This window comes from Narcine bancroftii, chromosome 13 (genome assembly GCF_036971445.1).
Source record: "Narcine bancroftii isolate sNarBan1 chromosome 13, sNarBan1.hap1, whole genome shotgun sequence".
NCBI lineage: Eukaryota > Metazoa > Chordata > Chondrichthyes > Torpediniformes > Narcinidae > Narcine > Narcine bancroftii.
Genome location: NC_091481.1, coordinates 16,670,124 through 16,695,888, shown reverse-complemented (window position 1 = coordinate 16,695,888; position 25,765 = coordinate 16,670,124). Strand labels below are relative to the sequence as shown.

General features: G+C 36.9%; 1 protein-coding gene across 13 annotated transcripts in view; it reads left to right on the top strand.

Moving 5' to 3' along the window:
• Positions 1-25,765, top strand: part of magi2a (membrane associated guanylate kinase, WW and PDZ domain containing 2a) — a 251,791-nt gene that overhangs the window by 10,994 nt on the left and 215,032 nt on the right. For 11 of the 13 annotated variants that reach the window (XM_069909259.1, XM_069909257.1, XM_069909254.1 and 8 more), the window contains exon 2: positions 8,480-8,527. In XM_069909259.1, the coding sequence (XP_069765360.1) occupies positions 8,480-8,527 (48 nt within the window). Of the gene's footprint in view, positions 1-1,758; positions 1,946-7,288; positions 7,463-8,479; positions 8,528-25,765 lie in introns of all 13 variants that reach the window. The other 2 variants (XM_069909258.1, XM_069909260.1) reach the window with 2 other exon arrangements.

Here is a 25,765-nt window from a genome sequence, read left to right as displayed (position 1 = left end):
TCTGGATTAAATGGCCAAAATGTTGTTGGATGCAGGACTTTGTCTCCAATGTATTGTCATGTCAGGATACCGTGAAGTATTGATGCAGTTTGTCGTTGCTTTGACTTGGGAACCTGGCGTACCTGGATAGTGGCATCCTGCGGCTGGAATGGTTGCCTTTCAACAAAAATTTTTGTTATTGTGCTATTTAACAATAAATATAATACCAGTTTTCCCCCAATTTACTGAAGCTCCTTGACACCACACTAGGTTATATTCATATTAAGGCAGCTGTCCTGAATTCAGTTCAGAGTTTTGGATTTCTTGCTGGTGTTTGAACCAAAGATGTATTAAAGGTTGGAGCTGAGTGATTCTGACAGAAACTGAACTGAAAAATATATTGGTGAATAACTGTTGCTTGACAGCATTCTATTGCTTTTTCCTTTCCCTGGGTTTAATGAGACAATATTGCAAAATTTTGATCTAATCATTCTGCCACTGCTGAGTATGTTCCTGTGTTTTCCACTCTACACTTCTAAAACTCTTTCATAGGTTTTTTTTCTTTTAAGTCCTTGCGCACCAGCCAATTCAAAATTGTCTCCAGCTCATCAATGATTGATTTCCTACTTTTAGCGTCTAGTTGAACTATATGTACAGCTGTTCTGTGCCATTTCTTCAGCTAGGTTACAAATATCAATTTAAACATCCATAATTACATTTGTTATATTAGACTGATTGGTGTCAACAATGGACACCTTGTATATCCCAAGAATGCAGAAATCCTCCAATGTAGGAAGTTGAGGGGCAACCTTTTATAGAGGTTTACAACATCATGAGGGGCATTGATCACTTCTCTTTTCCACCTCTTTCACCCCCCACCCCCCCTCCAACCAGGTTAGAATCTAAAACTAGAGGGCTTATGTTTAGGTGAGAGGGTAAAAATTTAAAATAAATCTGAGGAGCATTAACATTTGGAAGGTGTATGGAATAAGCTGCCGGGGGAAGCTGTAGAGGTGAATACAACCAGATACATTGCAGTTTGGTAAATGATCTGTTCTGCCCAAGACCCTAACAAATTGGAGAGAGTTGTGAATCCAGTTCACACAAATCAATCTCGATATCTTGATTCCATTTATGTGTCCACTGCTTTGGGAAAGCAACCAACATAGTAAAACACTGACCCCATCCTGTTCGCACACTATACTTCCCCCTCCAGACAAACAGAAGATGCACGAGTTTGAAAATATGCACCTCGAGATTCCAAGGACAGTCTCTTCTCATATTGAATATTGAACTGACTTCTCATTAGAAACATGATTCTCCACTTGCACTGTTTTGACTGAACCTTTTTTCTGTAATGTTGTAATCCACACTTCTGTTTTATTTTTTTCTCCCTGTTATACTTTGACTTGCCTGAATAGCATGCAAAACAAGGTTTTTCACTGTATCTCAGAGCACATGGCAATAATCAATTGAATTATGACATGGATGTGCAAGTTTGAGAGAGATATGGGGAAATGCAAGAAAAAAGGACTAACTCGGATAGACAGCTTAATTTCTGTGTTGTAGAACTCTGACTCCCGAGTCTATTTCAGAAATGATGTATCTTAAAGGAAGTGAAACACGAAAGTCTGCAGACATTGTTATTGTAGTAAAAACACAAGAATGCTGGAGAATGGCAGCAAGTTTTGCGGTGTCTATAGGAGGTAAAGTTCAAATTTATTGTCAAGAGTATATATATGACCTCACATGCAACTCTGAGATTCTTTTTTCCTGCAGGTCAGGCAGGATTTCTACTTATCGATAGTGCAAAAATATGTACTCAACAAAAAGTGATGAATACAAAAGAGAGAATTTGAAAGAAGGAAATACAAACAAACCAAGTCTTGGGCATGAGCCCTTCTTCCTCCTATGGACTCTGAGACTTGCTGGGTTCCTCATCCCAAAGGAAGTGGTCATAACAATTGTAAGCAATTGGAGAATTGGTACAAGATGAATATTGTTTTGTATTGCAGCAGCTGTAATTGAAACAAAATTAGTCTATTGTCATAGTGTTAGCAGTGCAAACAATAAGTATAGTCAACACAAACTGGGAAAGTTACAACCTATTCTGTCGGGATGAGCTGTGATTATGAATAAAGATTCAACTGTGTTTAAGTGTCATGGTGTGTCTTGTGAGACTGAATCAACTAATTTTGGGGAAAAAACATTATTTCTTAATTTTTAACTTTTAGTCATAAAAATTAAATATAGCTAAATAGTAAATGTGTACATTAATGTTAAATATTTTGTTTGTTATGAAGAAAGTTAATTTAAATTACCTACCTATTATGGGTATGTAAAGTTGATGAAGACATCATTTATACATGGACATAGAGCTCAGGAGAGCTCCTGAGGCATTTTTTTTCCCCATCTCTGTCTCATAATTGTGAACTTTTAATTCTCTTCTAAGCATAGGTTTTCATTCATTTAAGGGACGTGTAGATCACTGGCAAGGCCAGTGTTGTTGTCCATTCCTAAATATCTTTCAGAAGTGGGTGTAAACAGATTAACAATTTAATGAAGGGTGACACACCCCACTTTGTCAAAGACTTTCTAAAATTGCATTTACAACATAGGTGCTGGATTTTATCTTGCCTACCATAACTGTCATATTCTTAAAGAACATTGTACTTCTAAAACACAATTTTCTTGGCTTAAATTTCTATCCTATTCATTCAGATTTTTGGTAGTTTTAACAATAATTAAAAATTCCAAAATTGTCAAGAACAGCAGACCTGGGGATTAACAACTACTTTTAAACAAATTTGTTTTTAATAATACTTGTGTTATTAGATTTCTAAGCATAAAACAAAATGTATTGTAACATTTATATCTAGAATTTAAAAAGTAAGTTACTGGAAGAAAAGAGAGCTTGTAGCTGGCTGCTACAAGCTATGGCTCCACAGAGCCTATAGTGCAGGAGAGGTTGTAGCTGTGTGCAGGCTAGCTCAGAAAAAACACACTGTTCCCAGAAAGAACAACATGAACCCAGTTGAGTGGAGTTAACACTGAGCTTTATTGGACTCACAGCCCTGCTTTTATTTTCAAGCTGAGGGGTGTGGTCAAAGCCCTCTCAGCACTGATTGGAGTGTTTGTGATCCACTTTCCCTGACAGGCCAGTTAAACTCTTTCGGTTGTGGCCAATTGGAGGGCAGTGCTGCGGGCTTCGTGCAGCCTGCTGGATCATTGGGTTCGTCCTTCATTTTGTGAGGCCCCGTGGGGGAACTGCAAAGGGCTACCACAAGCTAGTACAAAGCCTATGATATCAGCATCCCTCTTCTAGTCAGGTTCTGTAGCTGCATGCTACTCGAAGTAAAAAACACACGCACACACACGTATAGTTCAAGTTTATTGGGGCTGAAGCCCAACTCGTATACCATTTATATTCCCGCAGTGCCCCCATTTGCTGACATCACCGCCCGCATAATGATAGCAGGTTTTCCACGTGGGGCACATTCTTACATTACAATTCCTTCTTCCCCGCGCAGTCTCACTATCTGTTGGCTGTGCTTGTCCCTACGCTGCCTTAGCCTCTTGTTCACTGGCTGGGGCCAGTGCCACTGCATGTTCTGCTGGCTCTTGGAAACGCTCACCGCCCAGAGTGCCAGCCCAATTGCCATGGCAGCGTGCTGCTACAGTACAATATTTACTGCAGATCTTCACAATAACTTGACCAGGAAGAATTAAAAAAATGATTAATACCAATATACTTATAACATAAAATCAAATTTTGGTTTTGCAACATTAGAAGAATCACTTCTAAATAAAAATTGATGGGAATGGAAAAGTACTGCAAGCCCTTTCTTTAAAGTTCCTATCTATTCAAATATTAGTCACGGAAAATAAAGGTGTAGACAAGATGTTTTTTTTTTTCAGAGCCTGACTCTGTTAAAAGTACTTGCAGTCAAAATCTAAAACCCAATTGATGCTTTGTACCTTTAGCAAAGGATTGCACAGTTGTTGTTTTACAGCTATGTTGTAGTAACCACTTTCTCTTCCTTCATCCAACCAAGAAGATTTACATTAACATATTCAAATCTCAGATTTAACAGTACTCCAATGCACAATAGTGATATAGTGATAGAATGAGAATTTGAGAAATAGAGCAAAGGCAGGCCATTTTGCTCTGTGAGTCTACACTATTCTGTAAGAATATGGCTATTCCAATCTTGAACTGATTGTTGTTTTACCAACCTTTTTTCTGTCCCTTGATTCCATTGCCATTCAAATGTTTATTAAGATCAGCCTAAATTATGTTCAATAACTCTACCTCTAGAGGTAGATTCCTACCCCAAGAAAGAAATCCCTACTCATCTCAAACTTAAAATGGGAGATCCTTTATTCTGAAACAGTGGTACAAGGTTCTCATTACCTCACTAAAGGAACCCTGTCTGTCCCCTTCAGAATATTATGTTTCAGTAGGAGCCAATTTTCAGAATAGCGCTGATGTTCCAATTAAGTTAAATTCAAGTTTATTGTCATGTGTGCCAAGGTGAAATGAAATAGTGTTTTGAGAGCAGTCCAGCTAGATATTCCATACAAAGTACAGCAAGTAAAAGAAAGAACGGAAGTACAGAAAGAGCAAAGACCACGTATTTTAACTTGGGTGAAGTTCATTCAGGAGTCTGCCAATGGGGCCAAAAAAAAGGCTGTTCTTGAATTTGGTGATACATGATCTCAGACTTGTGAATCTTTTTTCTGGCAGGAGAATGTGACTGGGTTGGGACCAATATTTTAATACATGGCTGCTTTTCCAAGGTAGCAGGAAGTGTATATACTGTTTATGGAGGAATGGGGATTTGTGAGAGATGCTTTCATAACTCTCAGTAGTTTCTTGAAGTTTTGGGCAGAGCAGTTCCTGTACCATGCAGTGATGCATCTTGACAGGATACCTTTAGATGTTGTCGAGGATGCAGATCATGTGCCAAATTTCCTCAGGCTTCTGAAGAAGTAGAGGTGTTGATATGCTTTCTTGTCATGATATGGGTTAACCAACAAAGATTCCTGGAGAGGTTTTTTCCTTGGAACTTAAAGCTGTCTACCATCAACATCTCAGTACTGTTGATCCAGACAGGAAAGTGACTTCACCCCTCTTCTGGAAGTTCTTAGTCTTGCTAACATAGGCCACTAGACTCCCCGTCATCCTTCTATATACCAACTCATTGTTCTTGGAGATCCTGCTCATGACAGTGGTGTCATCCAGGATTCTCTCTAAGAACAATGTTTGTCCATACAAGTCATGGGTGTTCAGGGAATAAAGTGAGGGACTGAGTACACAGCCTTGTGGCACCCCAGTGTTGAAAACGATCATGAAAGCGTTGTCGCCAATCAGCACCAACCGATAGCTACTTGCAAAGCAGGAGATCGTTGACCCAATTGCAAAGGAGGGTTCTGAGTTTGGGGATGAGTTTACTTGATACTGTTGGAGGTAGTGTTGTAGCCATGCCTTTGTTTTCTGGATGTTCCAGGCCAGTGAGATGATGTCTACTCTAGGTATAGTAGATTGGGTCGAGGCTGGCTGGGGAGCTGGGTGTTAACACAACCCAGCACGAGGTGGATGTCAGAACCATCGGTCAATCATCATTTAGGCCTGTCACTCTATATTTCATCTGCACCATGATGAAAGTAGCCGCCTTGAACCACTGGGAGAGGTTGACCATGCCTGTGAATACTCCTGCCCCGCTGCTCTGCACAGACTCGAATAATACATCCAGGGTCTCTGTCGAGGCTAGTTGCTTTCAGCAGGTTTATTCTCTGGAAAGCCGATCTGACGTTTGCAGTGGTCGCAGTCCATGTGGGTGTTGATGAGGATGATGAGGTCTGTTTCACTGGCCTCCTGTGAATGCCTTGAGCTCATTGGGGAGGAATGTACAGTTGCTTGATTTTGTTTTATAGAAGCCTGTGATGGTGTCTATGCCCCTATCACGAGAGCCTGGGGTTTGTGAGGTCCACCTGGGACTCGTGATTGGTTATGACTCTCGTGGTATCTCTGATGGTGGGCCACTGCCCATAGTGCTAAAAGACTGGGTTCAATCCTGACCTTGGGTGTTATCTGAATACCTGTGACTCCTTGGGTTTCTGTCAAGTGCTGTAGTTTCCTTCCACGTTCCAAAGAGGTGTGGGTTGGTAGGTTAAATTTCCATTGTAAATTATCCCTTGTATGTAGGTGAGTTTTAGAATCTGGGGGAGTTGATGTGGGGAGAATACAGGAAAATGGAATTAACGTAAGATTAGTAAGTGGATATGTTTTTAAATTTTTAAAAAATATAGTTTACAGCATGGTAGAAGCCTTTCTTTTGGCCATTTATACCCATGCTGCCTATTTACACCCAAATTAACCTACAATGGAGTTTTTTTCAGGGAAAACTCATGCAGATACAAGGAAAACATACAAACTCCTTACAGACCGTGCTGGTTGGAGGTCTCTTTGGGACAAAGGGCATGTTTTTGTACTACATCTCCATGATTCTATGACCAGAATTATCTATTGTCCTTCTAAACTTCAATAGTATAGACACAATTTATGTACATTAATACCTTCATCCCAGATATCAAAGTAGTGAGCTTCTCTTCCTGCCTTCCATCTAAGCATACCATGCATAAATCTGGAGATTAAAACTATAGATGCAGTATCACCAGCATCCTATAAAGTTGCATCAGAACTTCCCAGTGCTTTATACTCCATTCTTTTTTTCTAGAAAGGTCAACATTCCATTGGCGTTCCTTGTCACAACTTAGATTCTTGTGTTCCACGTAGCGGGATGTCCAGACTTCTTTCTGCATTTTGTATTCTTACTGTTCAAAATGAATTTACTTTTACAATCTTCCTTCCAAGATGGATAAGCTTGCATTTCTTCACGCATTCTATCTGCTCTTTATCTTCCTCACTGTTTGTTAACCCACTTGTCAATCTATTATCAGCAAATGGAATCTCCTTCCTTCATACAAATCATTAATATAGTCATGAATAGTTGAGGCCTTGGTACTGATCCCTGTAGAACTCCTATAGTTACTGATTAAGAGCTACAAAAGGCCCATGATTGTCACTTCTGTTACTTGGCCAATCCCCTAACCATGCTAATAATTATTCCTCCCAACTCAATGTGCATCTTTTTGAATGCATTGTTTTCTTTTCTCTGCAATGATTGCATCCTTAAATCATTACAAATCTTTAGAGCACTATTTCTCTTTTATAAAGTTGTACTTAATTTTTAAAAAAATGTTCTATTACTACAGTAATGAATTCAAGCATTTTCCTCTATGACAGATGCGAACCAGATGAACATTTCTTGCATTCTGCCCCCCTCTTGAATGATGGCATTGAATTTGCTGCCTTTTAGACCCTTGGGAGCTCTCCAGAATCAAATGGATTTTGGTAGATTACAACTACTGTGTCTAGTCGCTGCATTTAAGATCTACCTAAAGTTTTCCACAAAATTAGGTATTGAGAGTAAAATTATTTCAAATTAACACACAGGAATGGCATTATAAATAAAATAGATGTAATTATGTGCATAAAAATGCAGTAGCATCTAAGTCGGATTTTATTTTCAGTTTTAACTTTTTGTCGATCCTTGCACTGTAGTCTATGAAATACGATACCTCACTGTGTGTAACTTACTGGTTGTTTCTTGTTGGGTTTCATTGAATGTTAGCAGATAAAAACACAATGCATTGCACGTGTCTGCATGATCATATTTGTTCAGTAAAATTGCTTTAGCAGATACAGTGGTGTTTTCTTAAATGACTGAAGGTTTGTGTTGACATTTGATTGCACGAACTTGTTGATAATATTTATACACCAAGATGATCAGGGTGGTAGGACTGAACTCCATAACCACTCACCTTTGTCCTCCAGGGCTAACATAATTTGAATGCCAATGTGGGAGAATTTGGAGCAGATTGTTTGTTCCAGATGATTAATGCTTGGACACTTCCTAAAAGGGTTACCAGCATTAATTTTCGATTGCTGTGAACTCTTGCTGTAAGATTTAATTATTTTTAAATGGCAAATACCAATCAAATTAAAAATACCATTGTTTGGCTGCAACAGAAAACAAATCACACACATCTCTAAGTGATAGTTCTTTAATTTAGCATTTATTAAAATTAGATTTATATTTAGCAAGTTAATTTTGACAGTTGATCTTGTATCTCTTCTAAGAATAGTGCAGGGGATATGGTATGAAGAAGCCAGTTCATTCGTTAGTGGGCTAATCTTTATTCCTTAAAATGATGTGAATTTATTAGCACCTAATCTAACTTATCTAATACATATTCAGCAGGGTTCTTACTTTAGTGTAGCTCAGTTATGCTTTTAGCTGAGTGTCAGAACAAATCAGCATGCGTAGTGGGGCTTTTCTAAGATAGACTATCTGCTGAAGCACAATCTAAGATTCTTGTAGTTTTTTACCCCTTGCACAGCGCAAAAATCATCAACCTAGGTTATTTTCCTCAGGTGTATGGAAGATGCATTTCATTGGACGAATAAAGAAGATACTCCAAGGTAGGTAGTTTATGTTTATTGTGCACCATTCAAAAACTGAAGTATTGTGCCCTCTTGCTGCGGTTAAAGGCCACTAACATAATGCTCTTTGGTCTGTTTTTAAGAAAATATTTTTTTAAAACCCAGGCTCTCCAACGGGACATGCACATTTTACCTATTACTTTTTATGGAAAGCCTTTCAATATTAGATGTTCCTTGGACTCAGAATGAACCAGGTGAACTGATTGCACCTCCACAGACCATAAAACATTACAGCACACAAACAATAGGCAATAGGAGCTGGAGTGGGCCCTTCGGCCTGTCGAGCCAGCACCGCTATTTTACAGATCATGGCTGATCACTACCATCAGTACCACTTTCCAGCCTTATCCCCATAACCCTTAACTCCTTTGCCCACTTCAGCCCTTCTAGTCTGTGCCAAACCATTTTTCTGCCTAGTCCTACTGGCTCCACCCAGTCTATAATCCCTCCATACCTCTTCCATCCATGTACCTGTCCAAATTCTTCGTAAATGTTAAAATTGAGCCTGCATCCACCATTTCAGCTGGCATTTTGTTCAACACTCCCACCACTCTCTGTGTGAACAAGTTCCCCCTAAATTTTTCCCCTTAACCCATGCCTTCTGATTTGTATCTCACCTATCTTCAGTGGGGAAAAAGCCTATCTATATTTACTCTATCATCCTCATAATTTTAAATACCTCTATCAAATCTCCCCTCATTTTTCTATACTCCAGGGAATAAAGTCCTAACCTGTTTTACCTTTCCCTATAACTCAATTCCTGGAGTCTGGGCAACATCCAAGTAAATCTTCTCTGCACTCTTTCCAGCTTATTGATATCTTTCCTATGGTTAAGTGACCAAAACTGCACACAATACTCCAAATTTAGCCTCACCAGTGTCTTATACAACTTTACCATAACATCCAAAATCTAATACTCAATACTTTGATTTATGAATGCCAATATTGCCAGAAGCTCTGTTTACAAATCTATCTACCTGTGACATTGCCTTCAGGGGAATTGTGTGTCTGTACTCCCAGATCCCTCTGTGTTACCGCACCCCTCAGTGCCCTACCATTCTTAAACAAAGCTGTTGATCTTCGTTAATCATCTGGACTGATGATCTTATGAACAACTACAAAAAAGGCACCAATGTGCTATAAACATTCCTGCATTCAATGCATACAGGAAAGATGGGAATGGGAAGAAATGAGGATCTGTGACATTGCTGATAAAGAAGAATGTTGAAGGGAGAGAATGATCAGGAAAAATTAAAATAATTTATTTTTAGAGAGATTGGAAGTGAACAGACTGTTCTGTTGGCTGTCAACATGGAGCATAAGCTTTAGAGTAGGCATAATGTTATGCTTCAGCTATCAGATTGAAATAGCATTAATATGAGGGGCAAAAAGAATTCCAGGTGTGGTGAGAGTAACTGTCCAGATTACTATCTTTCTGTCATTTTTTTTGAGGAAACCACAAACAGTCTAGACAAAGGCGATGCAGTGGATGTTGAAAATTTGGATTTCAAAAGGTCTTTGGAAAGGTGCCACACATGAGGTTGCTTAACAAGATGAGAGCCCATTGAATTGCAGGAAAGATACTAGCATGGGTAGAGCATTGGCTGATCATCAGGAAGCAGGGAATGGGAATAAAGGAATCCTATTCTGGTTGGCCACCAGTGGTGTTCTGAAGGAGTCTTTTTTTTGCTCAGAGATGCTGGAGGAACTCAGCAAGTCTTGCAGCGTCCATAGATATGTAACTGACATTTCAGTCCTGAGCACTTCTTTACCTCCTATGGACACTGAGAGACCTGTTAAATTTCTCCAGCATTTCTGTGTTTATTGTAATCACAGTGTCTGTAGACTTTTGTGTTTCATTTCACTTTATACATTGTAATTGCTGATTTGGATTGCAGATGTGGCTAAGTTTGCAGGTGATACAAATAGAGGTGGAGGGGCAGGTAGTGATGAGGACACAAAAAAGGTGCAGAGATACTTGAATAGGTTAGGAGAATGGGCAGAGAAATGGAAAATGAAATACAATGTTGAAAAGCGTACAGTAATGCACTTTGGTAGAAAGAATAAAAGGACAGGCTATTATTTGGGTTGGGAGAAAATTCAAAATTTGGAGGTGTAAAGGGATGTTTTTAGCCAGAGAGTGATGAACCTCTGGAGCTGCCATGGGCAGCTGTGGAGGCCAAGTTGTTAAATGTATTTAAGGCAGAGATTGATAGGAATCTTAATAGCCAGGTTATGGGGAAAAGACAGGGGAGTGGGGCTGAGTGAGAGAATGGATCAGCTCATGATGGAATGGCGGAGTGGACTTGATGGGCTAAATGGCCTACTCTGCTCTTATATCTTGAGGTCTTATGGTCATAAGAAACAAGGGGCACTGCTGAGTCGATCAAAATTGGTGTCATTCAGGAAATGTCTAGAAAGTAGTGATTGTAATAGAGACGGTTTAGAGTAGATGTAGAAAAGAACAAAGATTTAAAAAAACAAACTAGTAAATTGAATTGTACTTTTGAATAGGTGAAGAACTGATCTGGGCAAGGTAGATGGAAGCAAAGCTTGATAATCAAAACTTTAATAGAAGAGCTTCAAGATGTGGGCCCTTCATTCTAATGCATTCCATGAGGTATTAGAGATTTTAAATCTATTCCCACTTGTGAGTAAAACGGTCAAGGGAGAAAAAACATAGCCTCTGACAATTGGCTAAAACAAACAAGAATAAAATGACTTAAAATTTCAAGAGGACAAAGAAAATAACAGAACCAAAGAGTGAGTGTAACAAAAGAAAAGAAAATCTGGAGGCATGTGATCCAAGAAATAGTTGCAAGTAGGGCCAACAAAAGTTTAAAAAAAAGTTACTCAAGGCAGTGGTTGTGGCTGAGGTTCTAAATGTTAATTTTATATCAGCCTTGATAGAATGTGTTTCTGATGTAATAGGAAATGGAAAAAAAATAGTTAAAATTCTGGATGGGTTAAAATTAATAGCAGGTATAGAAAAGGTTTTGTTTGTAATGTGCACCAATCACAGTCCATATGAATGCAGTCTTAAACTGCAGGCTGGAGATCTGAATTAAAAACACTTATCAATTACAAATTGGGATAGTTAATTGAAGTCCACCATTATCACAACTTTTATGGTGCAATGCAAAACTCTTATTTCCTTATAAATTTGCTTTGTCTTATTGGTGACTGATTGAATAGTCCATATAATTGCATCTCAATTGATGATAATGAGCTTAGTCATACACAAGAACAATTTACATACTCACCAAAAATCTTACTGCAGCCAAACAAGTATTTTATAAATAAAAACAACTCCATAAGTTTACATTAAATTACCGTACAAAAAGAGATCCTAAATATTAAATATGATAAATGTTCAGAGTTATGATACTACAAGAAAAAAGTGTTGATTCAATGGTGCGAGAGTAGTTTATGATTAGGGTAGTAAGAGGATGTCAAGAGCTGTTTGGGGGGAGGGGGTGATGGGAGAAACAGTTCTTGAACCTTGAGATGCTGGACCAGGCTTCTTCCTGAAGGTAGCAGGAAGAAGAGGTTGTGACTAGGATGATGGTGGTCCTTTATGATGTTGATTCCCATCTTGAGGCAGTGCCTCACTTGGGTGTCTTCATTGGATCTCAGAGGCTGGGGTTTGTGATGGACTGGGCTACATTTGATACCTTCTGCATCCCTGTGCACTCAAATTGCCAGTCTATAATGTCCATATACATCCACTTGCACCAGGAAAAGTTTAATAGAATATCCAATGACATACCAAATCTCCACTGATGTCTTAGAAAGTAGAGCCATTGGTGTGCCTTCTTCACAGTTTCCTTGAAAAGCTGGCTCCAGGAGAGGTCCTCCCATATGTGATCTCAATTGTATCTTGCTTTGAAAAAGGCAATTTCTGGTCTTGATCTTTCTGGACTATCCTTTGTCTACAAAACTGCAACATTTTCATTAACAGTGATATTCTCATTTCTTCCTGAGCTATATTTTTTGAACACCTTGATTTCACCTGGAAACACTGAACAGGTCAAACAGCATCTGTGTGAAGAGAATAAAAAGGTTAGAATTTCAAGCTAGCAAATTAAAGAACCACAACTTGAATTGCTAACACTTCCCAATGATGTTGCCTGACCTCAGTGTTTTCTGTATTTTTTTTGTTTGGAATGTCAACTATTTTGCTAAGGAAATTGGAATGGGCCTGGACATAATCTGTAGATTCAGGGAACACACTGGAGGAAACTTGCAGAAGCTTACACCTTTTGGAACCATTTCACTCATCAACCCTTCAAAAAAAAAATTGAGTTACAAAAGGTTTTTTTGCAGATGTAACTGAAAGGGTTGATAAGGGAAATGCTTCCAAAAGGTGCAAGCTTTTCATCAAGATTGAGGGCAAAATGTAATTAAAGAACTGGGCGAAGTATAATAGAAAATTGACAAAACAACAAAAGGCAGAGCTCACTTGTGAAAAGTTGTTTATTGTTCTTGAAAGAAGTGTGCAGTAGAGTTCCCAGTGGTTGGTACTTGGACCATTTTTAAAAATGTGTATTAATGATCGAATTTCCAATTTGAAGATTCCAGAATTTGTGGAAAAATAGATTTTGAGGAAAATACCAAGAGTGGATAACATGGAAGAAAGGGCAGGAGATGAAATTTAATGCTGTAAAATGTGTGGGAAAACCAGAAGTGGTAAAACTAGCAGTGTGGGTCCTACTTGGGAAATCGTACCAAAGCAGAGAGTTTTTTGGATCCTTAAAAGTAGAAGTGGATCAAGTCACCCTAAATATCTTCAGCCACAATGTCATGGAGCATGCCTGAACCAATTATTAAGTACCCATCTGTATTGGAAGCTATCTTGGAAATTTTTCACTTTTAAATTCAATTAAACCTTTACGATTTTGAGAAAAATAGCTTCACAGTACTAAATAATTTGTTCCAAGGAGATTCCCAAGTCCAGGGCTTCCCAAACATCTTAGCTCACAGAATCCTTTTGGGCACACTTGGAAATCGTGTGACCCCAGTCGTCAATTACAGTTTAAAAGACCTGGGATACACACAAGCATAGTAAGAAAGTAAATAAACTTACCATTCTCCACATTGAAATTATTTGTTGCCTCTAATTTACATTTACTGGGATGAATGAAATTGTTTCTTGTCTTCACAGATCTTTTTAATGTTGGACACAATATTAGATAGTTGTATTCTTATGCCAGGAGCGGAATCAAGTCGGTTTCTGTACTTTGTTTTCATTGCTGCATAATACGAAAATTGTGCATCTGGTGCCTCATTATTCCTGGCTGAGATGATTCCAAGTGACAAATAATTTTCATCATACCTTTGTTTCTTTAAAAACACTTGATCAGGCGTAATCGAAGAATCTTCATGAAAAAATGGTGGCACCTCAGTACTCTCTTCAGATGAATTATCCTGTCTCCTAGTTTTTTAATCCAATGATCCATGAATCTTAATATTGCACACGTGGAATATCTAAAATGATTCTCATTGGTTGAAAATGATGCGCAGTCCTGATGTCTGCGCTTCTGACGTCAGGCCTCAAGACGCAGTTTTGTTTTCTTAGGGTGGAGTGCACTATTTTCTGCCACCCCAGAAACAAACGGAGGTAATAAGTGATTTGAAGAAAGATGGGTAGATCGTTATTACTTCCTATCATTTCTTCCACGGAACCCCTGCACCTTCCCATGGAACCTAGTTTGGAAAACCCTACCCTAGTGTAAGTGATATTAATTTGCCCCATGTTGCCTCTTTAAGCCAGAACAAGACACTCCAAAAAGATAAATCCTCCTGTACTTTATTGGATTCTTGTGCTTTATTTTTTTAATCATACTTTTCATTGTGTCTCTGAGAATTTTTAACACCAGTAAAATGGCAACAAGAATGGAAATTACTTTTAAAATTCTATTGACATATTATTGATGAAAATTGAGTTAACTGCCTAAAGTTCATTTCTTTACTGACTTGCCACTGGTGAGAAGAAACTGCAATTAAATTAAACCCATTTGATTCCATTTAAAAAAAAATAAATACAGTATGATTTTTAAAAAATGAATGGAGAGATGTGTGAATTTTTTTGCTGCAGAGATTAATGATAAAATTGCCTATGAATCTATGATGGTTTTTATAAAAATGTGCATTTAAATAGGCTTTTTGCAGCCTCAACTCTAGTTATTAAATGCACTGGGCAACTTGTGGTCATTATTCCCTGAACAGAAAAATGATAATGACCAGGTAGATTGTTTAGATTTTTTTGGGCATTTATAATAAAGAAATGCAATTTTTTATATCCACCTGGAAAATTAGTGATTTAATATCATCAAAAGGCTGAACCTCTCACAAATCAATATTCGCTCAGCACTGCAAAAGAATTATGGCCCAGATTTTAATGCTCAAACTTCTTTTGATATGTGAAATTGCAACTAACTAAGCTTCACTCTGCATACAAAAGAGTGAGCATTATAAACATCTAAAATAATTAAAACATTGAAGAAGCTGCGGATTTAAGTGGGTTGTCCTTTCAGATAATTAATTGGCCAAAGGACCTGTCTTTCAAATAAGATGTTGAATCAAGATCCTAATTACTCTCAGATGGGATGCAAAAGATCCCAAAACATGATATAACTTAAGTTGCGAATTTTCTCCTTTATCTTGCCTAGTTTTAAATACCTTACTTGACATTATTAAATTAAACATTATATGGTCATTGTCACATCACTGGCTGTTGTGTTTCCCATATGACTGTATTACTTTCTTTGAGATCTATAAATGACTATTCATTGAAGACGTAGCAAGGGGGAAACAGGAGTTAACACCATAAAATCTGGCTTCCTTAATTTGGTTGGGACTATCATTGAGATTTTTACTGATAATTAGTTCACTTGTACTCTCTCAGAATGTGAATTAAATCTACAACAATCATAGACAATCAGAGTCTAAAGTCAAATGATCCTTTCATTAAAACAGTACAAAGAATGTAACACTTCTCCTTGACTCCAGTCCGAGTAAAAAAAAAATAATCAGATTCATTTATTAGGATGCTCACTTGATGTTAGTTTTATGATTTAATTAATAGAATGTGCATTTCAGTTACCATTAAGATTCAATTACTGCTGATTCAATTATACATTATTAACATCTCCAATGTCAAGAAATTATGATTAATGCCTTTGAACTAATTTAGTACATTTTGCCAATTATTTTGTGGAGCTGGGATTGTGTTTCAATTTTGAAGCAGTGCAGGTTTCCTGATCCTTAAGGGAGTTCAGCGAGTACAATTTTGATCTGCATAGACAAAAAAAGTTTCTGGTTTTATCCCCAATTTGCATTGATTTGAAATGTTGTAATGGCACTGATACTATAATTGTACCATGGTTTCTTTCAGTTAGTGAGATCAGTGTCAGCAAGAATGCCTTCCAGCTGCTTGGTACATGGACTGAAAATTCAGTTCTGCAGTCTCCTATAGGTGAAACATTTGTTGAAGCATTATTCAGGCTCACACTTGAATAGTGACAATTTCGAGCAATATTCAAGATAGAAATCGTGCAAGGATGTCACACCTTTGGAGAAAGGAGGAGAGAGTACTGGAAAATTCCACATGCTGTGGTTAATGTAATATTGAGCTTGGTGAAGATTTCTTTTTTTTTAAAAAAAAAAGGAAACCCAATCCTTTAGATTCTAAAGGGGGAAAATCCTACTCTTTACAACTATTTTTTGATATAAGCTTTCTTATCCAGTACTTAGCATTTATTCTCAGGACCAAGCAAAAAACTTATCAGGCCACCTAAAGCCGAGAGGGCAATTGGTTTGCATTTCAAGCTTTTATGGCACTGAGATAGATATTTTATCAACAAGAGCCATTATCAAGAATACAACTGGGGGGGGGGGGGGGTGGAATAAGGGTTTAAAATTGAAACAATTTTTAGAAAAAAACAAAAGTTATTTGTTGGCGAGCCATGAGACGGGTTATGTAATGCAGGTGCATATTTCTGATTGGATATTAGCCAAATACCATATGCACATGTAACAGCCACTGCAAGCCTGAAGAGCAGACAAATTGTGATGCCAATCAACGATGACAGAGTTGTTATTTGGAATTCTATGCTCCAGCCACTAGCGTAAATGCAAAAAAAAAAATCTCTCCAGGCACGGTTAGTCTATTCAGGTTTCTGTCTGGCATCTAGAATCTTGCTCTTAAAATAGAACTGGAAAGGATGAATGGAAGAATGGATAGGAAGCAGAGCATGTTACTAGATGAGGAAGAAGACTTTCCTGTTTGTCCACTAATAAACTTGCACCTAGACCATTCTTCTGCTCAATGGTGCTTCCATTACCCTTATGCCCAGTGTGCAGATCCTCATTCCATCTTCAAAGTTTCATTGCCGTAGTTGCGAATGTGAAATCGTGTGAGAAAGTTCTTTTCATCTTCACTTCATATTGTTAGGTCCACTGTTATTAAACCTATTCTTGAACATTTGACAAAAAAGAAACCCAACTTAGTTTACAATGAAAGGAGAAAAATCTTGTATGTTAGAATATCAAAAACATTTACATTATTTGTAGTCTTAAATCAGAAGAGAACTGATGAACTGAAATAATCTAAATAAGATGAGGTGTGTGCATACTCCTCACTTTAATTGCTTCAGACCAGTCATTTTCATAATTTCTAGTATTCTGCATTATGATAAAAACACGTGGCATTTGTGCCCCTCTTCCATTAATACTTGCTGTGTACAGTGGTTTCCATGCATGAAAGGGCGGTAATGTTTGGCTAATAGGGCTCAGGTAATTGAGTGGTGAGCAGTAGTACTGGATTTATGATAATGAGGCAAGCGTATGAATGTTGGGTTACAGCCCTGATGGGTGAAATATGGAAGTGGAGTGAATTAGGGAGTGCATAACTCTGCATGAAAGGCAGATCACAGTCCCACCGAAACAGAGCAAGTCAATATGCTGATGGAACTGAACTGCCTTTACCTTGGCAATTGATTTTTTTTTTTAAAAAGCTACAGTAAGTTCTGTGACACAGCAAAAACAGAGAGGTAGCGAGAACACCTGTGCACTCTTGACCTCAACTACAACTTTCAGGATTATCTGAGCACCACTGATGATAAAATTATACTACCTAAATCCATGAGATAGAGTGGATATGCATCACATTCTGGGTCAGAACTACAGTTTGAGGATAGCTTTTGAATCACTATGCTTGCTGAAGTGAAAGACTGCACAGGAAAATGTAGTGTGTGCAGGTCAGTGGAGACAAAGACAGAGAGGGAGTCTGTGTATGAACTTGAGATGGCTGATGGTCTTTAGTGAAAGTTACAACTTTATCATTGAAGCCAAAGACTATGAAGTGATAGTCAATTTTTTTTCCAACCAGGAGCTTTCAAATTATTCAACAGACAATAAACCATGATTGAAATGTAGTCTCTGTTGCAGTACCAGGAACATAACATAATTGACAATAATTTAGGACATGTTATTTAACTAAAGTAAACCATAAGCTATAGGGGCTTACTAGAGTAAGATTTTTGTGGTTTAGTATAGCTTATCATTAATATCTTAAAATTCTCTATAAAACTCATAGAAGGATATTGTCTAAATTGATTAAAATGAAGTTCAGTTTCAAAGAGAATAATGACCTCTTTTTGTACTGTTTTGCATTGAAATAGTTTTTCGTTTTTCTTGAATTGCCTGTAGTAATAGAAGCAACTTCTCTTCATGGTTTAACATGGAGTAGTAGATTGTAGTTAGAATAAATGCCTAATGAATGCACCCTTATGACTTCAAGATACCTTCAAGGATTAGGATGTAAATTATGATCTAATTTCCCAGTTACTCATAGGTATGGTCTATACCTGTATCTTCATAATAAAGTTCAGAGACAAGCCAGGAGTGTCGACTTACTTCAGGGTGCATTCATCTGTAACCAAATATCTGAATGAAATGGATAACTCCATCACTGAAGAGCCTCACAGATGCAGTAAAAACAGAACTGAATGCCTGTGTTTCAAAAGAATGGAGATTGCCTTCACCTTTTTTTGTATTTTTCATTCCGGACAAACCATACCTACCAATTATTAGCACAAACTCACTTGTACTCTGAGATTTTACAAAACTTAAATGGTATATTTATTCAGTAGCTGGGTTATATAATGCTACTAACCTATAACCTTAGAGTAACTTACCAATTATAATCCTTAATTCTGATAACTATATTTATATTCTGACTTCTTGTCTTGGTAGTCTTGAAGCCATGAATGTTGCCCTGGATTACATTCCATGAATTGTCATGGCAGGTGAGGCTTAGTTATCCCTTATTGGCAGTGCAAAAAAAGTATATAAAAAAAACTTCATTCATTTCAATATAATTCACTGTCTAATTCAGTAATTTTATTCACCACTATTCTCCTATCTCTAATACTGGAAATACCTTTTGAAAATATCCCATGGGCAATTAATTTTAATTTAGACATACAACATGGTAAAAGAGTAAATAGAGCTCTCATTAAAAAGTATAAAATTCTGATAAGGGCTTGATGGATTGGATGTGGAGAGGATGCTTCCCTCTCTCTAATGTTGAAGTTTAGAACCAGGAGTCACAGACACCTGGTACACGTTGTGTCTTTTAGGAAAGAGATGAAGAGTTGTTTCTTTACTCTGGGTGGTGAATTTGTGAAATTCTCCACAACCAAAGGCAGTGGAGGCCAAGAAGCTGAATACATTAAAGTTATTAATTGTACATTTGTACAATTATACTATTGTACAATTTGTACAAAGTAAGGTACATTGAAACATTTGCAATGAATGTCAAGATACTATTTGCTTTATTTAACATGATGTAAATTGATATGATTGTGTTAATGGTATAATCTGGCAAGAGTTGAAGAGAATGTCAGGATAATAGAATACTAGGATTAATATAAGTCAATGTAAAATGTGTGATTGAAGGCCAGTGCAGACTTAATAGACTGAAAGGCCAGTTTCATTGGCTCCCACATAGATATTTTATCTCCTCTCATTCATTTCCAGGTTTGAAATATCTTGAACAATTATTATTTTTATACAGAAATAAAGGAAAAATTCAGTAAAATAAAAAAAAATTGCATACTTACCTCTGGAGTGGTCATTTCTGTATGCACTTTTCCTAAGCATTTTTACACTGACTCCCTGTGTTGCGGAGTTTGTCAGAGGATGAGGGTTGTATTCGTTAGCCCAGCTTCTTAAGGAGTGCCTGTTGTCAATTTAGACTGCAGCCGCTTTGTAAAAATATGCAGGGGTCTTGGAGGAAAAATTATGGGATGGAATTAACAAATAAATTCCTTCAGGACATTTTTACACAGCCAACGGAGCAGAAAATCTGGGCCAGGAGATAATATAGTCTTTAGGATTTGCAGGGCTGAAAACAGATATTCCATCTGTTAACTATTGTGCCCCTTATTATCACTGCATTGCTTTTTATTTGTTTACATACCTTACAGTCTCTGCTCTTACTCATTTAGGCTGCAAGAAGCTTGGATCCTACAAACGTGCAAGGATTGAAGCACTCCTATGTCATCCTCTGGTTCTTGCATCATACTTGTTTTCACTTTCTTCTGTCCCTTGACTAGGGTATTATACACTACTTAATGTAAGGAATGTGGTTGCCTCCTGGAATAGTGACCCCAGAAACTACACCTTCCCTGAAGCATTGCATTTTTTGGAACCTTCATCTCTTCAAGTCTGATCTAAAGTTTCTCAAAGTAGAGAAATGATTTTCAAGGTTCCCAATCATTTTCTTGATTACCTGCATACCAACTAGCAACATATCTCTTGCAATGTCTTCATGTCACTGATGCCCACAGCCTAAAAGGATGCTTTATTACCCTCTAACTTTATATTTCCAAGTTTCCATTGCTTTGCCTAACTTGGTTTCAACTAACTAGTTTTGACTTGTTACCTAATTACCAAGGAGATCAAAGCTACTTGTTCACCACCTCTTTATATCACTGCATTTTAAATGTACTTTATTTAGATCATTTAACTTCAAAGCTGGATTAAACAGTTTTAATGTACTACATGTAAGTAAATTCCTTGATTATCAAGTTCCACAATCTATGGTCACTACACTCACAGAGTACTGAAATCCTGGAACTATCTACCCTGCAGTACCTTGGGGATATCTTCCCCTAAAAGGGAGCTCAACACCATCATTTTCCAAAGGATGATTGGAAATGTCAAATGCAAGCCTCCCCAGCAACTCTCAAACCTGAAATATAGAAACATAAAAATTTGGCATCAACAAAGCATTGCCAGTTCAGGAAAGCTCATTCAGCACTAAAATAATGTAGATTGGGAATGAAAGTTCCAATCACCTCGGTTCAAATAAACTTTTGTGCCTGTGCTATTTTATTGTCACTAGGTGGCAGTGCAGTTTTTTTTCCCACATAGCTTTTGCCTTCCAACAGCTGACCATCTTGATCACACATCACACCTGTTACCAGGGTAGATTATTTTCGCATAGAAGTGTGTTCAAGAGAAATTTTTTTCCAGTCATATATTTCTAACATTTACAATAATTTTTGAATGTGGTCTTTGAGATTTCTCATTGCACCATATCAAGAACCTGCCTGCAGATGCTGTCTGAACCATTGAGTTCCACTAGATTCTCATTATTTGGTCAAGATTCAAGCATCTTCAGCTTTTGAGTTTCTCAAGGATCAAATCCCCATACTCCCACCCATTCCTCCTCTCCACAACTCAGTTTTCCCCAAACCCTGCTCTGATCTATTCTCAATCTCCTGTATCACTCCAACTGTGCATAGTCTGTGATAATATGCCATTTTCAATTGTTACCATTGCTTTTCTTCTCCAAATTTTCTGCTTCCAATTATTTCATAAAATTAAAACCACCTGATGTGCAAGTCTCTTGGGAAAAAAAATAAAGGAAACTGTTTCATGTTACTTCCACCTTCCTTATGTTAGTTATCAGGCCAATTTGTGCTTTGAACTGTCTGACATAATCAGCTACAGATCCCTCTTTGAGCTGGCATGATTAATAGCATTCATGTAGCTGTTGATTTGGGATCATGTTTGCTCCAGAATGCTATTCATAGATTAAAGATTTATTGGAGATGAGGCGTCACCAGATGGAAAGATCAAGCGCAAGATGCTCCTCACAATTGTGGTCCTTGTTGAATTGTTTCTTTTGGTCAATTAGGGAAGTATTTTTTTTGGCCATCACTCATTCAACATCTGTGTGACATATTCTAACATTATCTAATTTTATCAGTGTAAATATTTGGAATGCTTGCAGATGTGAGAGCTTGTATCTGGGACCTTTATTTTGCTATCTTATCCTCATTAGTTTCTTCTCCCTTCCAGAGCTAAAGTGGACCAGCTTTCTCGAACAGAGTCTTTCACTGTTGAGGCTTATAACAACAAAATAACTTCATAGACCTCCACCTTAATTTATTATCTTATTTCCATGTGTAATGCGACTGATTGCACTCAGAGACAAGTGAGGAGTACAATAGCTTGCAATCATGTATTCAAGATCAGGGAAGGAAGTTTTTGAGGGATTTGTGGGGCAATTTTTTTTTATTTTTTTTTTTTACACACCATTGGTGTGGGTTCCTGGAATGGGCTCCCTGGTGTAGTGGTGGAAGCGGATACAATTGTTACATTTAAGAGACTTCTGGACAGAAATGTGAATATGAAAGAGATGGAGGGATATCTATCAAGTGTAAGCAGCAAAGTTTAAGTTTGATCTGGTCTTCATTTTCGGCCCGGATACATGGGGCAGAGGAGCTGTTCCTGTGATATACAGTTCTATATTATTGCGTGGATAAGAGCAGAAGCTGCAGAGGGGTGAAAAATCTCAATACAGTAAGTGGGACTATTCAAGTTAAGGAGTGAAAGGAATGTAGTTATAATCGGACAGGACCTTTCCAGCTGTGAACACGAGTTCTGAAAGTTCTGTATCCAGTCAGTGGTGAAGGCAGATCCCTGGGGTGAATGGAAATTTTGAATGTGCGGTGAAAGATCCTGTTGTGATGGTGTACATCGAAATGAGCAACGTAGGTGGAACTAGAAAGGTTTTTTTGCTGAAAATGTAGGTGCAACGAGAGTGGAAATTAAAAAGCAAAGCCTCAAAATGATAATCCCCAGGCCATGTGCAAATTGGCATAAAGTCAGTAATCTGAACCGAATGAGTGGCTAAAGATTTTTGTCAGAGAAATTGGTTTCATTTCATTGAGCACTAGTACCAGTATTGAGGGATCTTCACTTGAATTAAGCAGTTTCGTAGAATACCAAGTCCCTAGGGGTTTAAACTAAAAGAAATGGGGATGGGTGAAGGGAGTGTAGAAGAAGGATTTGGATCAGTGAAAATTCAAGATAAAAAAAAAAGGGATGAGGAAAAAATGCATGGATAAAAAATGAATCATAAGAATCCAGATGTGGAACAGTGCATAAGCATAAGAGCGTGCCTTGACTAAAGTTGGATTAGAGCAAAATATTTAAAAAGAGAATTGAAAGTTCATGCATCTGAATAAAAGAGACAAGTTGAAAGCACAATAGAAATAAATGGTTACCATTTTGTAGCCATGATAACATTCTAAAGCAACTAAGGAATGAAAGCCCCTAATCCAAACAAATGGCATTTCAACTAAGAAATATTAGAATATTGGTTTTCTTTTGTCACTTTGCAAATCAGGCATCTGGCAAGGATAACCTGAGAAGGCTTTTTATCTGTTTGAGCTTATCTTGGGTATTTCAAAAGCATTTATGGAAAATCATCGATATTCAAGCATAGTCTGGATTGAGCTATCATTTTTATGGATGGATGAGAAGGGAATTTATTAAGCACAGAAAGTAGAAAAATACAACTATATTATGGTTATTATTTTTCACAGCAATGAAACAATGAAAAGCCTTTCTTTCCTCCCAAAAGAATCCTTGCATGTGAAAATGGAAAGCTACATTTGCCTAGCAACATTTCCACTCCTTTCAGAATTTACGGTCTATGGTTTTGCATTAGTATTGTAGGCAACCGTAAGCCCATTAAAGCATCATTATTAAAGTCAATTTATTCACAGCGTGGAATTTGATAGACGTGTCTATGAATGTGTTTCACAATTCCGTTTTTATATTGGTATTTAGGTGCCTATTATGCAGCACAAATTTGTTGGAAATTCTCTTGTGTTGACTGACTCATTTATTTGCTCCTTTCTTTGTAATTGTGACCATCTTCAAGATAGGAGACAAATTCTGACTTCTCTACAGTGTTTGGAGATGTACTACGTCAGGTTGGAGAACATTATGAATTGCCTGAGTCTTGTTCTAGTGCTTTAATTACAGTAATTCCAAAGAAAGATAGAGATCCTTTGAAAGTATCTTCATATCAACCGATTTCGTTGTTGAGTGTAGATTATAAAATTATAGCTAAAATTTTAGTGAATAGATTGGCTAAGTTTTTACCTAAGCTGATTCATATGGATCAAACAGGTTTCATAAAGAATAGATATGCCATGGATAATATTTTATGTGTGATTAGTTTGATTAATAGATTTCGACAATCTTCAGACCATCCGATGGTGACATCTTTAGATGCCGAAAAAGCGTTTGATAGAGTTGAGTGGAATTTTTTGTTCAAAGTTTTGGAGAAATTTAAGTTTGGTCCTTTTTACTGGTTGGATTAAGGCTTTGTATAGTAAACCGGTAGCTAGAGTACTGACGAATGGTTTGATTTCTGAATCGTTTAAACTGACCCGATCTACTCGCCCAGGTTGTCCTTTATCACCAGCTTTGTTTGCGTTAGTGATCGAACCTTTGGCACAGTTTATAAGACAGAATACACAGATACAGGGTTTGAAAGTTTTAGATGAGGAATATAAAATTAATTTATTTACTGATGATGTATTGGTGTACCTAACAAATCTAGCTCAATCACTTTTGCATTTGAAGGAGTGTTTGATGCAATATGGGTGTCTTTCTGGATATTAAGTTAATTGGGAAAAAAGCTAAATATTACCGGTGAGTGAAGGAGATTATTCAACTTATAAGAACATTCTTAATTTGAAATGGACGGATCGAATTAAGTATTTGGGTATAATCATGGATGTCAATTATCAATCTTTATATAAATTAAAATACGTTCCGTTAATAAAATAAATTAAAACTGATTTGATTAAATGGAAAGATTTACCTATTAATTTATTGGGTAGAATAAATACAATTAAGATGAATATTTTTCCACATATACAATATTTATTTCAATCTATTATCTGTAGTGAAAAAATGTATTGCTAGTACGTGGAAAGATACAAATATGATTGATATTAATAGATGGCATAATGAGATGAAATATTGTTTAATAATGGAAAAAATCACATGTTTCGCATGATAACTATAGTTTTTTTAATTTAAAAAGTGGTTGTTATATTCAGAATATTTACATTTTGATTTACATTGATTAGATCTTAATATGTATGCTTAATTTTTCTTTAATTTTTTTTCTCTTTATGGCTCTCCTTAGGAGAGTTGGCAGAAAGTGGGGGGGGGTTTTCCTTTTTTCTCTTTTCTTTTTTTTTCTTTCATTTTTTCTTATATATATATATATATATATATAATAATATATATTATAATATATATATAATAATATATATAATAATATATATATTATAATATATATATAATAATATATATTATAATATATATTATAATATATATATATTATAATATATATATATATCATGCATGCTTAGTTTATTGTTATATATGTTACTTATTATCTATATTTTGAATGAATAAATAAAGTTTAAAAAAAAATAAAAAAGATAGGAGACAAATTCAATAACTGCAAAAGGATCTCCAATATGTCTACTGAAAGAAGTGCCATCATCAATGTCCTCTTCAATAACCTCATCTCTGTAGTTACATAGTTTCCCTGTGAAGCACCATCTGGATTATAACCATCTTGAAGCATAATGGACGTGATCTTCATTGTCCAAAGACAAGAGAATGTTAGAAACACTACCAATTGCCATTTGTGGCCTTTCTCAACCTTGCTACAGCCTTTGACTAGCAATTGGTAGAGCCTGGAGCATCCTCCTCAAAATTGAATAGAATTTTAACCATTCCCCTTCACCAGCACTCTGCTTTACCCAGATGAATTCATTGAACAGTGTCTCCTTTAAATCCATCCATGTTTTTTAATGGCAAAGG